The sequence below is a fragment of the Leptopilina heterotoma genome, unplaced genomic scaffold (assembly GCF_015476425.1).
Source record: "Leptopilina heterotoma isolate Lh14 unplaced genomic scaffold, ASM1547642v1 Lhet_128, whole genome shotgun sequence".
Taxonomy (NCBI): domain Eukaryota; kingdom Metazoa; phylum Arthropoda; class Insecta; order Hymenoptera; family Figitidae; genus Leptopilina; species Leptopilina heterotoma.
Genome location: NW_025110846.1, coordinates 522,979 through 540,705, shown reverse-complemented (window position 1 = coordinate 540,705; position 17,727 = coordinate 522,979). Strand labels below are relative to the sequence as shown.

The window sequence follows — 17,727 nt, the reverse complement described above, 5'->3', positions numbered from 1 at the left end:
ATAGTTTTGAAAATATTTCAAAATTTCGGTAAATTTATTTTTATTTTTTAAATTCTGTTTTGATTAGATTTGCGCAAGAAGTCGGATTTTGCGAGGGAAAATTTAAATCTGATTTTCACGCTGATGTAAATAATGTAAACTTTTTATTTTTTATGGAAAAATAATTTGCTGCCTTGCTTTTTAACAATAATTTTCGAATATAAGACGACGAGCTCTGAAGAAAAGTAAGAAGCAAAGAATTTTAAGGTTATTTTCGTTATTTTTTTTTAAATTAAAAGTTTTTAATTGTACAAAATTAAAATCAATTTTTATTAATTATTTTAGATGCAATAAAGAACTAAATAACCAGTCGTTTTTATTTAGAGTCGATCCTCTTTGTATATTTTCCAAAATTTTAATTCAAAAAATTACAAACAACCTAAAATTTTTTCCTTATTAGGTACTTTTTTTCGGAGCGCGTCACAATTGTAAAATAAAAAGTGAAATTAAAATCACTTGTTACAAAAAATCATACAAATTATTAAATAATATCAAAATTATTTATTCTAATAAACGATTTTCCATGCGAGAAAAATGATATCAAAAAGAACAAATTTACAGAAAAATTTACCCAAAATATAAAAACGTGAATTCGATTAAATAAATTTTGTTTTTATTTACGTCGGTATATTTTTTTGTCAGCCTTTTTATAAAATATTACAATCGTCATTGTTCTACCCGTTTTTATCGGTCCTTAGGAATCATTATCGTATACAGAAGAGTATAGAAATACCTTGGATCAATGAATGAACATTATTTCAGAAAATTGTTTAAAGACATTTGCGTAACTTGTTCATTCTTTTTTTTTTTTACTTTTCTGTACAAGTTTAATTATTATGTTTCAACAGTACAGTTCACAATTTTTTCTTATACAATAAATCGTATAGACACAATACAGTTTTTTCTTTCTGTTAAACACAGAAAAAAAATTTATGTACATTTGTAAATTTACGTGTAATTGATATATTCAACAAAGCTTACACAATCATTTTTTTTTGTTTTATATTTTTTTGAAGCGAGAATTATTCAAAAAAATGCGCATTTTCACACTCTATTATATTCATGATAAAAAATTTTCACCATGAATATAAAATTTGCAAAAAAAATTCTTTTTACTCATATTTGGAGTCAATTTTAAAAAATTCTAAATTTGCTACAGGGGGAAATATTTTCCTGCATAAATAACAGACGAGTTTTTGGCACTCTTTCTGCGATACTGTTTTAACAATAATTGATTTTTCTTTTTCTAGCTACAATTTGTGCAACGTCGATTTTATTTGTCGAGAGAGAGAAAGAGTTTTGTTATATTCTCCAGTAAACGAAAAAAAAACATCAAAGAATAAATACTTTTTTAAAAAAAATCTAAAGTTCAGCTTTCCAAACATAATTCACAAAACTAAATAATGGAACGTGTATTAATTTTATAAATAAATAATTTGTCAATAATATCAATGAATTTTTCAATAAAAAAATAAAAACTATTGAATGAAAAAAATCATTCCATTATTTAGTTTTAAATAGGATAAGGAATACTTTACCAGTCGACAATCTACAAAAATTCACAATCGGTCATGTTAAAAAAATTGAGCTAATCTTAAAAACTAGTTTACAATACGATGGATGGGAAACGCTTGAGGACGATTTTGTATCGAGAATCGCTAAACAAAAGTTTAACGTTACTTTATTTTTTCAACTTTCTTTTTATCTTAGTTAATTGCAAATAAAGATGATAAATATTAAATAATTCGCTGGCTTTACTATTTTTTTTTTTACAAAAATTGATTTGTCCTCTTTTTATTTTTAAAAGAATTCTACGCTAATATAGCGTTTTTTTTCTTGTTTTAATTAGTTTTTTGACTACTCCTGTTTTCAAAAACTAATTATCAATCACACTTAGTCACGCAACTATCTTTGATATCGGCATTCTTTGGCTAGATTGCCTTCGATCGCCATCGAAACTTCGCTATTGACAATTTACAAACGAGACCCTGGTTTCGAAAATCGAACACCGAAAAAATTCAAGTACAATATATATATATATATAATAAATTACTTATAAATTCAGACTTACGACTTACTATTTCGTCCGTATTCTAAAATTTGTTTGTGATAGAAAAGCAGATAGCTGAAAATAAAAAAGTAGAATTTAATTTTTTTTTCTAATTTTCTAAATCTTTAGAAATCTGTTTTTGCTCTTACCCTTCACTAGTGAGGACATCTTTAAGTCGAGCTCGCGTAATTAAATGATCATCACATTTAAACCATTGATCTCGCTGTTGACGAATAAAGGCCGTGTAATGTCCCGTTTCAAGAGATCCTTCATGATTAATGACAGCAAACAGGGAATATCTATTATCAGTAAAGGCAGTGTCTTCACCATTTTTCGGCATATTTTTCAATGCACTATTATTATTGCCATTGCGACGATGTGAAGTGAATGGAGTCATGTCCAATTGTTCGGGGAATGAAATAAATGTGGAAATCTTTTTATCCTGAATGCTGGAGTGCTCGAATCTTTTTAAATGAAAACTCGCAACTATTGGCAATTGTTTCATTGTCAATTGTTTCGTACTCTCCTGATATGTTTGACAATTGTTGCATTTTATTTTTGCCGTTGATCCCAAATGTTCGGCGCGTGTGAACCGTTCCAAACAATCGACAAGCGATGTCGGTGGACCCGTACTGTCCGTTATTGAACTGCCAGCAGTTGGACCCAGGTCCAACGATATGTCCCAGAATGGATCGATTGTTGTTGAGACACCACTGTAAATTAAATTTCCGATTTGTAAAAAAATTATTTTATTTTCATTAACAATTGAGACTACGGATCTTAAAAGGGCACTTTCAGCATTGATTTTAAATGGTAAAAGTGCCCTTTTATAAGATTCGGAGATTCAATTAATGAAATTGAATTTTTCTAGTGGTAATTTCATAGTTTATGAGGCAAACAAAAAAGACACCAAAATTCAGAATTATTAATAATTTTTTCCAGTACTTTGAAGAAAAATTCCCGACTTTTCCTTGAATTGAATTTAAATTTCAGTAAATAGTAAATTGTTAATCCAATCTGAATTTTAGTAAATCTAATTTGAATTTCAGTAAATCTAATCTAATTTAATTTTTTAGGGGAGAAAATTGAATTTTAAGGACTCGTACTTGCAGGATTGACAGACAACGTCACTTTGCAAACCGCCGGTGAAAATTTGATCTATAATGCAATTGCAATGATGTGGATTATCCTTGACGAGAATAGGGGCGGCCTCGCAGTGTCGATGAAGAACATCGAGTGTTGCAATGAAAAATTCGTGAGCGTCTTGTTGTTCATATCCAGCCAAGTGTCTAGCGTGCGTCCAGATTAAATGGAGAAGTTTGTGAAGCGTGAGGGGCGCTTTATTTCCTGAGTAGAATTCCTGAAAGAGTTGTGCCACTTCACAGACTAAACATCGACTTGGTTGTGGACAATGATGTCGATCAGATAGAAAATAATCACGCAAAAGTGGCGTATGAATCAATGCCTGAACTATGCAATTCATGAAACACGTGCTTCCTAAATTTATCAATCCTCTTAAACCTGAAAAACAAATTGTTTAATAAAATCTCCAAACAGAATTTATTCTACTTTTCGAATTTCGAAATAAATTAAATATTTAGATTACATAAGATTAATTAAATTAATATTTTCTCGTTGAGAATTTTTCATTTTTTTTCACCTATTGTAGAATTCTCGATTACTCGTCTCCTGCGCGGATGTTTTCTTAACAATTCCGTTTCGCTTTGAGTTGGTTCCCACGCTCGATAAAATTCTCCTATGCTTAACGACTTTGCCGATTCGCTCCATTGTGACTTTGCTACAGCTAATAATTCTCTGTCGTAAACATAATCTCCGCATTGGAAGCACAAAATATTTCCATAACACAAATCCACAGCTGCAATTTAGATAAATAAAAATTTCATAATTCAAAATTAATTGAATTTAAAATTAAACAAAAAAATACCTAAAAAGTGTTTTTTCGTTTTGGCATGATCCTGAATATGTCCTTTAACATAACAGCCAAAGAAGATACAGTGCAAACAGGAGTGCAATCGATCCTTGTACGTTTTACATATATGACAGAGACAACTTACAGCCTGAAAAAAAGAAAATTAAATTAATTAAATTAAATTATTTAAATTAAATTAATTAAATTAAATAAAATCCAGGCCTCGGCGCAATTAAAATTCTTCAAAAGTTGATTTTCAAAAATTTTTATAAAACACTTTGAAAAAAGTCAATTATTATCAATTAAATTTTACAAAAAATTTCAATATTGAAACACTTTTTAATAGTAAATTTTGAAAATTTAATTAGAAACATTATTAAAGAATAATTTTTGAAGATTTGTCTATAGTTATTTTTCACACTATATAAAAATCGAAATAAGTTGCATTTATAGTAAAAATTATCGCAATATTTAAAAGAAAAGTCGTAAAAGTCGTAATTTTTTAAAATAAGTCGAAAAGTCATAATAACAATAATCAATTAATGAAAATTAATTAATAAATAAGAGAATTATTTTAAGAAATAAATTATGATAAATACTATTTATTTCCTAATAACTAGTAGCTAATAGCTCTTCTGTTAAAAAATAACAAATATTATAATCTGAATAAAAAATTGTTTATGTGACGCTGAAAAAATCGATTTATGTAATTATTTTGAAATACACGTGGCTGTTGCACAATATTGGTGAAAGTGTTTTTCTTTATTAAAAAAACATTTCACCTTTTGAAATAGAGAATAAAATTTTAAACCGATAAATTTTGTGATAAAATTTGTAAATAATTAATTATAACGTAAAATAATTGTTACTCTAAGTTTTAGGGCCCCTTTGTAAAATACATACGGCCCTGCAATCTGCAGATGTTATTTCCAACTCATTAGAAATTGCTGATGATTTCTTTATTGTTTTGATTTCTTTTCATATACTGTTTGTTAAGAAATTATTACTTAATATTCCAAATCTTTTTCTTTATAAAAAGACGTATTTTTTTAAATAATAAATATAGTTTATTTTCTAAATTCGGAAAACATTAATTCCAGTAACGTGCTGATCGCAACGGTACTGGGGTTGCAATTTGAAATCCCGTTATTCGAGATTTATCTTGAGACAAAAGTATACGCAGAATAAAATAATACTGAATAAGAATTGACCTTTTCTTTTCGATTTCTAAATAGTCGCTTAGAAAATTGTAGGTTAATTGAAATTTTCTACTCAATTAACAACTCTCGGTGTTAATTAAACACAATTAAGATTGTAAAAAGAAAGAGTTTCGAATTAAAATAAAATATCTCATTGTTGTTATTTTAAAAACTCATTTTCGTTCGAATTAATTTTTAAAATAAATTGTTTAAAACAGTTGTTAAAAAATTTGTTTAAAAAATTTCAATGAAGCAGTACCTGTAGGAATAAAAATTTTTTCTTTGTTAAGGAATTTTGTTTAGTAAAAAATATAAAAAAAGCAAGTGCATGATATTGTGCAACAAAGAGAGAGAGAGGTTATTTTGAGACATCACAGGACCTTTGCCAAAAAATGAGAAGAGTTTATTTTGATATATATATATATATAAAGATGATCAAGTTTTTTCTCAAGTTTATAAACCAGTTTTTAATCCTTCTACACCAGAAATACCTCATGCATCAGTGGATTGCAAACTTAATTACAGCATCTAATGATTACCGCAGGGTTCTAAAATCAATAACTTCGCTCCTGATGAAAACGTGAATGAACCGAAGCTCGTGTGTGACGTGCACGTTGCGCTGGGAAAACGTGCACGTAAATACGGGGGTGGTGTCCATGTGTTGGATTGTCATTCTAACCACTAGAACAATTTTTTGACAGTTCTTAGACATTTATTTAGAAAAAAAAGAAACAATTGACACCCTTGAAAATTAATATCAAAACCCAGGAAAATAAAGGACTTAAATGAAATCTATGAAATGTACGATAAAAATTAGGAAAATAACTTTTTAAAAAAAATGTTTAGCAAAACTAAGAGATAGGAGGAATTGTACAAGCAACCGGCATTTCGCTTTGGAGTGATAAAAAATGTCCCACCTTCCTGATGCGAGCCTCGTTTGATGTACTGGTGACGAAATAAGAGTGGATCACTTTGTAGGGCTGTATACCCTTGGCTGCCTTGAAATTATTCAAGTGTATGCAGCCATGGTCGCTCATCTCAGGCTGGCACAAGGCGATGGCGTGGTTACAGTTTTAGTGATTCGCGATATAATGTTCTTTGCTCGGAATCGCTAAAGATTCAGAGAGTACCCCGTTTTGATTTCCCTTGATTTATAGACCCTGGCACACCCGTGGGGCACCAAGGGACTTTTTTCAAATAACGATGTTACGAACAGGGTGACGAACAATGTGCGCGGGGCGTAACACGCTGGCCTTGGCAGTAGCGCGCGTGTCGTTGACATGGAAAATCGCGTAAGCCTTGGAAAACTGCTTTCATATGTCTTATCGTCTTGTCACGCTGTCAAGTTTGTTTTTTAAAACCCGCAATCATTTATAAGGATGAGACAATTGTGCGTCGTTTAGGTTGGAATGAGTAAATCACGAGATTTTATGGTTCTTCGGGTTGTAATAAAGTCACCCGGGAACCGACGAATACCAGCCGGTCACTGTGTTCACTGCAGCGGCGCCGGTAAGGGGTTGCCCCTCCCTGCTCCCTCCTAACGCCAAAAAAAGCGTAGACCATGTACGTATGTCACTATCTCGGGCCCCGTTCACACTTCCGCTTGATTTTCACCCGTTTTCTTGTTTATTCCTTAAAACAAAAACTTGAATCTCCCATTTACTTGATGTCTCGGTAAATTTTCTCCACACTACCAATTGATTTTTTCACCACTCTAGAGATATTTGGGAAATTTATTAACACCCAGGTGAAGACACTTCAGACAATGTTCTGAGAAGAGCAGGTGTGATCTCAAATCGGCTGATTTTCAAGAGGAGTGGGGGGAAACTTTATACACTTTATAAGCCTTTAATTACGGCCCTGATATTCTGATACGAGATGCTGTTTTTTGTTGTTTAAAAAAATTGTTATGATTACATTGACATATTTTTGAACTTTGTATTGTGAATTTTTAAAAGATGATTACTGACATAGATCTTAGGTTAGAATGTTTGTTTTTAGGTTAACTTGTATCTTTATGATCGTTATATTTCTATTGTCTTTAAGAGAAAGAAAAAGTAAGATTTGGCCTAACTATAGAAGTTGTAGAAAAAGGGGGGATATAGCAAAAAATGTTTTTTTAAGAGACTGGGAAAAACCCCAAAAACGGATTAGAAAATTTATTGCGACTGTAAAAATTGAAGACTTAAAGTGTAATGAAAAAGGTAGAGTAATAAAATCACTACGAGGGCCTTATGGATTAGAAAATAAGACCCATCTGGTGGATAGTCATTGTATACAATTTTACAGTCTTTAAAAGGCGAAACAACATTTTTTTGTTCCATCTTATCTCGAAAGTGTCAAAAATAATAAAACCGATTCAAAATATTTTCCCACCGGCAATTTTTTTTAATCCGCTTAGAAATGTACTTTTTTCCCCAGTTGTAAAATTTCAATTTAAATAAATAAAATTGACAATAAAAAAGAAATAGAAAACATTTACAGATGTTTTTAAAAAAATAATTTTTTCTAAATAACAAAATTAATTTAATAACAATCTTTTTGATATTTTAACTTTATTTAAAAATTTTTTTAAAATAAAAGACGAAAATTTACTTTATTAAAAAATATATTTTGTTTTAAAGTGAAAAAAGAATTTCAAAATAAACAATAATAATTTATTTGTCTAAAAAATTTTTAATTTGTCTAAAATTATGTTTGTTTTAATTTTTAAAACTCTAGTTACTTATTGCATATAAAAATATGATAAATTTCGATTTTTGTTAATTAAAAAAATTCTATTTTTTAAAATAAAAGAGAAACATTTTCAGTTGAAAGCGCAATTCAAATATTTCAAACAAGAGTCACGTGATTGACAAAAGAATGGAAAATCTAGCCTGACCTGACTGACGGTTAACCATTCAAGTTGGAAGGCAAACAAGAGGAAGGCGGCATTTTCTTGTCGTAGTCGCAATAAGCAGGTATAAACTTGTCTGTAATTAATTTGAGAACGTAGATTAGTGAATATTATGTTTAGAAATGGATAATTTTCTATTAGAAGTTTATCATTTACTTTCAATTAATAAGTGATATGAAATGTCTTTTCTAGTTTTTCATAAACGAAACATTGTTTTCTAACCTATAGTTCGACATTCTTTTGTTTAGCGCATATTTTTTGTGGGGCGAATGTTGATATCAAATTTTTGATTTTAATATTATTTTTTAAGGAAGTGATTTTATAAGAAGACAATGGCGAACGAGAGAGAAAGAAAGAAAAGGCGAAATGAAGATAATGGAGATTCGCAGCAAGCGAAAAAAGCAAGGGAACAAAATATTTCCCATTCATTTGCTGCTGATGTGAGTTGACATTTTTTAGTATTTTTCTTTTTGTCTGTGCTGTTTTTGCACTTATTTTTTTACTTTTTTCTGACAAAAAAAAAGTGATTTGATTTTGTCCAAAAATCATTTTTCTGTGACACAATTTGAGAAAATTATAGTTTTTTATCTCTTTATTTACATTTCAAGAATTTTTAGTTTACTGAAAAATATTAATTTTAAGAAACGTTCATTTGTTTTTTTTATGCTTTAAGCTTGATATTTGTGATTTATATTTTTATTTCTAATATTTCTAACACAGATAAAAAAACGTCTTCTAAATCTTTTCCTTCTACGTTCAATTTTTTTGTGAAGAAATGTACTACATATTTTTTTATATTTAGATAAAATAAAGTATATTTACAGATTAAAGACTAAAATTCAACTTTTTTGTAATTCTATAGATTTATCAGATACAGACTCAAATTCAACTATTTTGTAATTCTATAGATTTATCAGATTATTATATTTTTTGTTTACATACTTATTAAATCGCATGATAAGAATGATTATTTGTGCAAACTATAAAAAATGTAGTGAAAATTTCGAATACACTCATTAAAAGGATTAGAATATTAATTACTATATTAATATTCTGTAAATATCAAATTTTTAAACTTTATTGCTATATTTATTGAATGGACTTGTTTTTGGAATTTTTTTCAGCAAACTATCGGAAAAGTGAAACGAGTTTTCATGCGAAACTTCATGTGCCATGATGCATTAGAAGTTGATTTAAATCCAAATGTTAATTTCATTGTGGGACGCAATGGAAGCGGGAAAAGTGCGATTTTGACTGCTATAATGATTGGTCTTGGTAGTAAGAGTAAAATTACAAACCGAGGAACTTCCGTAAAAGGTAAACAAAATTATTTTTTTGTAGTAATTGAAATTTGATTTTTTTTCTTGTTCATTATATGTAAGAATTCTTCGTTTTCTTTACAGGATTAGTACAAAATGGCAAAAATACTGCGGCTGTTGAAATAAGTTTGACAAATGCAGGAGTTGGTGCTTACAAGCACGATATTTATGGCGATGTCATTACAGTTTGTCGAGCAATCGGTGCGAGTTCTGGTTACAAAATCAAAAATTGGAGAGGTATTTAAAATACTTTTTCATTCTGCATTTCATTTTTTGTTTCTTTAATAAACGTTAATAAAATTTTGAAATAATGAAATTTTCATTAAATTTAAATTTTTGTCTACTATTTTATTTTTCCAGGCGAACTTGTCTCTAATAAGAGAGAGGAACTTGATAAAATTGTTGACGCAATGAATATTCAGGTTGAAAATCCAATTTCGATATTAAATCAAGATGTGTCGAGATCCTTTTTAGTTTCATCGACTGCACAAAACAAGTATGAATTGTTTATGAAAGCCACTCGTTTGAATGTTATTGGTCAAAATTATAATGAAGCTCGTCTTTGCAATGATGATTCGCATCGTCGTTTAGCGTCTACCGAACAGGTATTTTTATAACAATCTTCTATTAGTGAAATATTAAGTGAAACGCAATATTTTATATATTTTTCCCTTTTTTATCTCAATTGTTCATAAATTCGTTTTCATTTCAGTCAATGGAAGAAACAAGAGCAGAAATTGCTCAAATTCAAGATAGCTTGCAGATGTTGAATTCTGCAGATGAAGCGCGTGATAATTATGAAAAATTACAAATCGAATTGTATTGGGCGATTGTAAGTCACTAAACTATTAATTAAACAAAAAGATACAATTGAATGTCATTGAATTTAAGATTAATTTTCTCAAATTTGCTTCAGGTTTCTGGTGAAGAAGAAACTGCAAAAAAATTGCAGCAAAAACTTTCTGATTCTGAGAATGAAGTCAAGAAATTAGAAGCTATCGATGGGGAGCGAGAAGAAAAATTATCAAAAATCAAGGAGAAATTAGAGTAAGTAATTAAAGAATAAAGACGATTTTTTCTTTTTGAAAAAAATTCTAATAATATTGATTATTATTTTCACTCAACAGAAAATTGGATCTTAAATGTCAGGAAATAAGGGCTGAATCCGCGAATAGTGCTGAATTATACAGACAGACGAAACAAGCTTATTTGCAGAGTAAGGACGATCATGCTGCAATAGTGAAAGACTGGCGTGTTTGTCAGGGTAAAGCGAAACGAATAGAAACTGATATTGGACTTCTTAAAAAGGAAATTGAACGATTGGAAGCGTAAGATTTTATTCTTATTTATTTTTTGTCTTATTGGGAAATGAAAACAATTTTTAAAAAATAAAAAAAAAACACATTTCCATTAAGTACAGAAGATGGAAATTTTAATTTTGAATTTTTCGATTTACAGTGGTAGCAGCAAACAAGAAGCAGAACGACAGCAATGTCGGGAGAAACTGGCACAGTTTGAACAGAATTTAGATGAAGTTGAAGCCACTTTACGCACCAAGCAAACGGATCAGATGCATTTGGATGCTGACATAAGAGAGCACATGAGGAGAGAAGAGCATACCTTGAGAGTTCAAGTTGAAAGTAGTAACAATAAGATGAGTAAGTTTCGAGTTATTTTTAATTGGAATTAATTCTTTAGTGATTGAAATTAATTAATTTATTTCTTTCAGAACAAATTTCACAGAAGTTGGCGGCCATCAAGAAACAAAAGAACGATGACATTGCAGTTTACAGTCCGAATATGCCTCGTCTTTTGAAACGAATCGACGAAGAATATCGAAGAGGTAAATTTCGATGTAAACCCAAAGGACCAGTTGGAGCTTTTATTAAAGTAAAAGATCCCCAGTGGATACCTGCTGTTGAGAATTTTCTCTCCAATTCACTGAGTTCTTTTTGCGTCGATAATCGAGCAGACGCAAGTAAACTCGGTTTAATTATGCGCGAAATTTTTCGCGACGAAAGATGTCCTCAGATTATTTCCAGCAAATTTTACGATCGAGTGAGTAATTTTTAAATTTTCTTTAAACCCTTAACTTTATAACATTACTTTTAAATCTATATTTTGAAAAATTAAAACTGAATTTGTAATAATTTTGGAAAAAAAAGAAAATGTTAATTTTATTTAATTCAAATTAAGTTTTACTTATTTGTAATTAATTTTATTTATTTATAATTAATTTTGTTTAGGTTCACAATGTTCAACAACATTGCACACGTTCACCAGACTTTCCGAGTCTCTTGGAAATGATGGAGATATCCGATCCAGTGATAGCGAACTGCTTAATTGATCAGCGAGAAATTGAATGTGTTTTGCTAATTCCAACCAGTGATCAAGCTTGCAAAGTAATGTGTTCAGCTCAATATGTTCCAAACAATTGTAAACGAGCTTTCACTCAACAAGGAGATCTCTTCTTTCCTGCACCCAATTACAAAACTTATGGTGGCAGACGTGGAATGAGGGCAAAATACCTTCAAGTCTCAACTTCTCAAGCAATCCAGTTAGTTTCCTTTTTCTATTTTGTGCCAAAAAAAATAATAATACAAATTATTTATAATAAATAATAATATAGTATTTTTAGGGTAAAATTCAAAAAAATATTTCAATTTCAGAATTTTAGAAGAAGATTTAGCGACCGCAAGTGAAGAGCAAAAGAGGTCTTCAACAGAATTGCGCGCTGTTTCAGCAAGAATTAACACTGCAAATGCCGAGTTACAGAAGATAAATGAAAAAGTTCATCAATTAAGATCAATTGAGAATAAATTAAAAACTGCAATTGCTTGTGAAAAGGACAAACTTGAGGTAGTTGCAAGCAATTCGATTGAAGTTTTTGTGAGTATTCATTTATACTTTTAATTTAATTTAAGTAATTTTTAATTACTAGCAAATGTTACTTAAATGTTTTTTAAATACTCGCTCTGTTCACTTTATTATTATTATGCAAATTACAAACTTTTTTATTTTTAAATATAAACTTCAATTATTGAATAATTTTTTATTCAAAATTTAAAAAATTCATTTTAGTAAAAATAATTCAATTTTCGTACATAATTAATTACTATACGTTATTATTTTCATAAATTATAATCAAATTCTTCTTAAGAATATTCAATTATTTCCATTATTAAAATCCATCACAGGATTTCCATTGTTTTGATAAATAGTACTTCACTGTAATTCAATTATTTTCAATACAATTCTTTATTGGAATTCAAAAAACAAATCTTTAATTATAATTATAACCACACGATTATTTTTAAAAGTTGAAAAAATTCTTTGTTTAATTCAATAGATTATTATTATTATTATTTTCTAAAAATTCTCTAATAAAATTCAATAATCAAATGTTTAATTTCAATTATTAAGAAACACGTTTAAAATGATGAACATATTACAGACGACTGACATGGATCGAAATCAAAAAAGATTACAGGAGGTAAAAACAGAGGAAGATGCTTTGCAGAGAGAAATTGTCGTGAGACAAAATAGAGTTGCAGAATTAGATGCTGATACGAAACGTTATAGGAATATAGTTAATGAAACTGAAGTGAGACTTACTCCAGTTAGGGTAAGAACAAATTTTAATATGTTTCTTTATTCACTAATTTATACTAAAGTTTTTATTTATATTTAACAGTATTTTATTTGAAATTATTTTTTTATCACTTTACACTTTTTATAACATTATACTAAAGATTTTATTTATATTTAATATTATTTATCGTTGTTTTATTAATTATTAATATCACAATTTTAATATATTTATCACTCGGTCATAAAACAGGATCGTTATCGTTATCGTTATCCTGTTTTATAATTATTACTATTTTTTTTTTTATTTGAAATTGTTTTGAACTTGAAAAATGTTCAAAATTTTCTTTTCATTTCCTTTTATTCCGTGTTTTCTTTCATTACAGGAGGAAATAGCCCAATTGAAAGAAAAACAATCTATTTTGAGCTCGAACCATGAAAACACGGCGAGAAAAATGAATATCGCTAAGCAGAATATTGATAAATGTAAAGTTGATTTGGAAAATCAACAACGTACTGTTGTTCTTGCCACTAAAAAAGCGACGGATAAGGGCGAGAAAGTTGAAGTAACCAGGTACTTAAAAATAAGTTTTTACCCTTCATAAAAGTTTTTCTTTTCTGTATTTGTATTTTTTTTCAAAGTTTGTATTTTGTAATTTGTAAATTTTAATTTTTCCATTAATTTTATTAACAAAAAAATATTTTTCAGATCCCAGAGAGAATTGACTCGTCTTTCAAAAGAGATTCAATCGACAATCGAAATTATTGAAAACCAATATGGCTCTAAAGACGATTTGAATAAAGAGCTACAGGAGAAATTGGAGAAATTCAGTAAAATTGATGAATTTCATAAAGTTCTTGCAAAATCTTGCCAGGTAATCATAAACAACTATTATGTATTATTACTTATTTTATAAGTTCTTTTGTTTTGTTTTCTTTCTTTTTTTCAATTTTTTTCTTTCGATTTCTTTTCTTTCTTTTCAAAAAATTTCTTTGTACATTTTTCTAATTTTTAATTTTTAATCACACAGAAACATAAAGTGAGACTTGAGAAGCGTCGTCGTTTATTTGAAGAAATGAAAAAAGAAATTGGATACAAAGTTCAACAGTCCTTTCAAACTATTCTGCGTCTACGAAAGTACAAGGTATTTTTTACTATCTATTTTTTTAGTATTTAAATATTTATCGTCGAATATAAATAAAAAAAAATCGATCAATAAATTGATAATAAAATAGTGGAAAGAAAAATAATTAAAAATTAATATTTGAATTTAATATTTTTAAAAATCAACTAATTAGAATGTTATTAATTTTTTAATTTTACTTAGGGAACAATTGATATTAATCACAAGGAGAAAACACTTTTGCTCGAAGTGAATCCTCAAAATGATGCGAAAAGGCCAACAAATGATGCGAAATCTCTTTCCGGTGGCGAAAGATCCTATTCCACTGTTGCATTTATTTTGGCTCTCTGGGACTGTACTGGATTACCATTTTATTTTCTCGATGAATTCGATGTTTTCATGGTAATTAAATAAAAAAATTTTTCTTTTTTTCACTTAAAAAAATAATGAAAATGTAAAAAATTCAATTTTTTTTTTTTGCTTAATAACAAAAATTTTTCTTTTTCAGGATAAAATTAACAGGCGTATTATAATGGACCTCTTGATAGAACACACCAGATCTCATCCTCAAAGTCAGTTTACTTTCTTGACACCTTTAGATACATCGAGCATTGATGTTAATGACCAAATAACAATTCATCGGTAAGATTATTTCAAAAAATATTTTAAAATTAATTTATAACTTTTTTTCTTTTTATTTATTTAAATTCTATCTAAAAATAATTACCTGATTTTTATTGCTTAATTTTTATAATCATTTCTATTGAATTAGAAATTAATTTAATTAATAAGTAATTGAATTAGAAATTAATTTATTTAATAAGTAATTGATTTTGAAATTAATTGAATTAAAAATTAATTTGTTTATTAATTAATTTAATTAACAAGATTATTTAATTTGCAGGCTAGCTCCACCAGAAAGAGCGGAAAACTAAAAATCATCCATTCCATCCACACAAATCTTCTATTCGTTCACAAGCGCTTTAATTAGTGTTTATTCGTTTATACCATTAAGTATATGTCCTATTTATGATTCCGTAATGATGCCTTAAGAGAAATGAAAGATGTGTTCCTCCCAGTGAACATAAACTATATAAGGTATTTACTTGTTCCTTAATATATTACAAAAAAAAGAATTTATTTCGCCGTTAATTTAAACTGATTATTTACAATCAAAAAAATGAAGAAAATGAAAAAAAGAAACAATTATATCTATTAAAAATTAATATTGTTTCTACGTTTAAAAATCTTGTTTCCAAGGCAATCATCGTTTGTTGTTTTGTCTCGTCAAAGCAAACTTAAAAATATATGACATTTATTTATAGTTTGATATTATCAAAAAGAATTTATTTTGTCGTTAATACAAACTGTTTATTTGCAAACAAAAAGAAAAAACAAAAAAAAAACAGTGCTGGCCGTTGAAAAGTATTTTTTAAATATTTTCTTTTAACTCTATTGAGTTAAAACTACTGTCGTCGTTCTGTCGTTTGTCTTTCTTGTATATTAATCGTTCCGTTAAGAAAAAAGAAGGTAATTTCCTATTCGGAAATCAGGTGCCTTGATATAAACAGTATTACACGTTTAGTTTAGAGTTAATGTGTAATATAAAATAGAAGAAAATATATATTTCGTACCAAAATTCGTTATATCAACAAATTGATTGTTTTTCTTTACATTCCTCTTTTTTTAAACATTCTTCTTTATTGTTTCTTAAAATGAAAAAAAAAAGTTTAAAATTTTTTCCTTCATTAAAAAGATTAAGTCTCAAAATATTGAATTTGTTTTTGCTTTTTATTTCAGTGAGTAATAAAAATATAAATATAAATATCAAAAGAAAATATTAAAAGAATATTTTCATTCGTTAAATAATGTTTATTCGTTCGTTTGAACTTTTAGAATTTTTTTTTACTATAAAAAAATATTAATTCTCGCTTTAAAGTTACAGAGAATTGGTTGATTAACTAGGTCAAGGTCGCTTTATAAATGTAGTTCATTGTGAGTACAGGGCGTAGATTTACCAGTAAATTACCTCTGGTTCCATAAAGGCGCGGTCTTATTAAGTAATAATCATTCAACCTCTGGGTGAAAGTCAAGGTGTATGCCGTCCGGATAATATTTCGGGAACTGAGGTGATTGTCTTTTATTCTTCTTTATTCTTTTCAGTTTAGATTTTAGATAAATATGTCATTGTTAACAGAAATAATATATTACTATGTAATAAATTATTTTAATTATTATTCAAATTAGGAAACTTTTTATTTTCAAATATCAACTTCAATTTTGGAATTAATTTCAGATTCAAAATTTCGGAAAAAATTTACTTATTGAATTAAATTATTGTCAATAGAATTTTAATTAAATTTCACGAAAGGATTTAATTAATTTTTTTAAAAAAGGGGGTGGACAATTTTTTCGAAAGGATTCAGTTGTTTTCTATAAAATTTTAATATAATTCTTTTTGAAACAATTCAATTATTTTTATAAATAGTAAAATTCTCAGCAAGAATTGAATTATTTTTATAAATAAAAACATTCTTAGAAATTAAATTATTTTCTAAAATATTATTAAAATTCTTTGAAAAAATTCAATTATTTTGATAAATAATAATATTCTTAGGAATTAAATTATTTTTGTAAATCATAAAATTCTTCTTAGAAATTCAATTATGTATTTTCAACACAATTTTAATAAAATTTCTCGAAAGGTTTCAATTATTTTCATAATTAACAAATTTCTTCTCATGAATTTAATTATTTTTAGAAGAATTTTTATAAAATTTCTCCCAAAGAATTTACTTTTTTTTCAAAAATTATAATAAACTTCTAGAAAAAATTCAATTATTTCCAAACAGTTTTCAGAAAATTCAATTAAATTTTCAATTACAATTATTAAAAAAAAACCGATTATTTTAAGAGCTTGAAAGAAATTTTTCATTAAGTTTAATTACATTCAAATATTTACAATAAAAATTATTAAAAAAAAACTTCATTATTAAAAAAAAATCAAAGAAATTCTTTAAAACAATTAAATTTTTTTCAAAAATTTTAATGAAATTCAATTATTTTCAAAAGTAACAAAAAAATTCTCGTCAAATATTTCAATTATTTCTATAAATAAAAAAATTTTCGTCAAAATTTCAATTTTTTTTATAAATAATAAAATTCGCCAAAATTAAATTATTTTCAAAAATTTCGATAAAATTCTTGTCAAAATTTCAATTATCCTTATAAATAATAAAATTCGCCAAAATTCAATTATTTTCAAAAATTTCAAGCAATTCAATGATTTTCAATATCTATTAATAAAATTTTCCAGAAGAATTCAATTATTTAAACAAAAATTTAACAACATTCTACGCAAATATTTAATTATTTCAATAAATAAAAATTTCACAGGAATTGAATTATTTACAAATTTCTTATAAATTTCTTCGCAATAATTCAATTGTTTTCAAGAATAATAAAATTTTTTAAAGGAATTTCAATTATTTTCTTAAATAATAAAATTCTTTTTAGAAATTCAATTATTTTCTAAAATAATGAAACTCATCGCAGAATTTCAATTACTTTTAATACAATTTT

The 17,727-nt window shown here is 27.3% G+C and overlaps 2 protein-coding genes across 2 annotated transcripts; one reads left to right on the top strand and one right to left on the bottom strand.

The window, feature by feature from the left end:
- Positions 1-630: 630 nt before the first annotated feature.
- LOC122512832 (ubiquitin carboxyl-terminal hydrolase 22) lies at positions 631-7,037 on the bottom strand. The gene is made up of 6 exons (XM_043628913.1): positions 6,136-7,037; positions 4,035-4,167; positions 3,750-3,965; positions 3,196-3,610; positions 2,239-2,802; positions 631-2,164 (listed from the first exon to the last, which is right to left on the bottom strand). The coding sequence occupies exons 1-6, from the start codon at positions 6,253-6,255 to the stop codon at positions 2,107-2,109; spliced, it is 1,506 nt and encodes a 501-aa protein (XP_043484848.1). The 5' UTR covers positions 6,256-7,037; the 3' UTR covers positions 631-2,106.
- Positions 7,038-8,030: 993 nt separating this feature from the next.
- Positions 8,031-15,801, top strand: LOC122512831 (structural maintenance of chromosomes protein 6). Its single transcript, XM_043628912.1, has 19 exons — positions 8,031-8,178; positions 8,425-8,554; positions 9,239-9,431; positions 9,518-9,670; positions 9,794-10,038; positions 10,146-10,265; positions 10,350-10,480; positions 10,561-10,761; positions 10,892-11,091; positions 11,163-11,491; positions 11,680-11,990; positions 12,103-12,322; positions 12,888-13,058; positions 13,408-13,595; positions 13,731-13,896; positions 14,053-14,166; positions 14,350-14,547; positions 14,654-14,787; positions 15,050-15,801. The coding sequence occupies exons 2-19, from the start codon at positions 8,447-8,449 to the stop codon at positions 15,078-15,080; spliced, it is 3,213 nt and encodes a 1,070-aa protein (XP_043484847.1). The 5' UTR covers positions 8,031-8,178; positions 8,425-8,446; the 3' UTR covers positions 15,081-15,801.
- Positions 15,802-17,727: the final 1,926 nt, after the last annotated feature.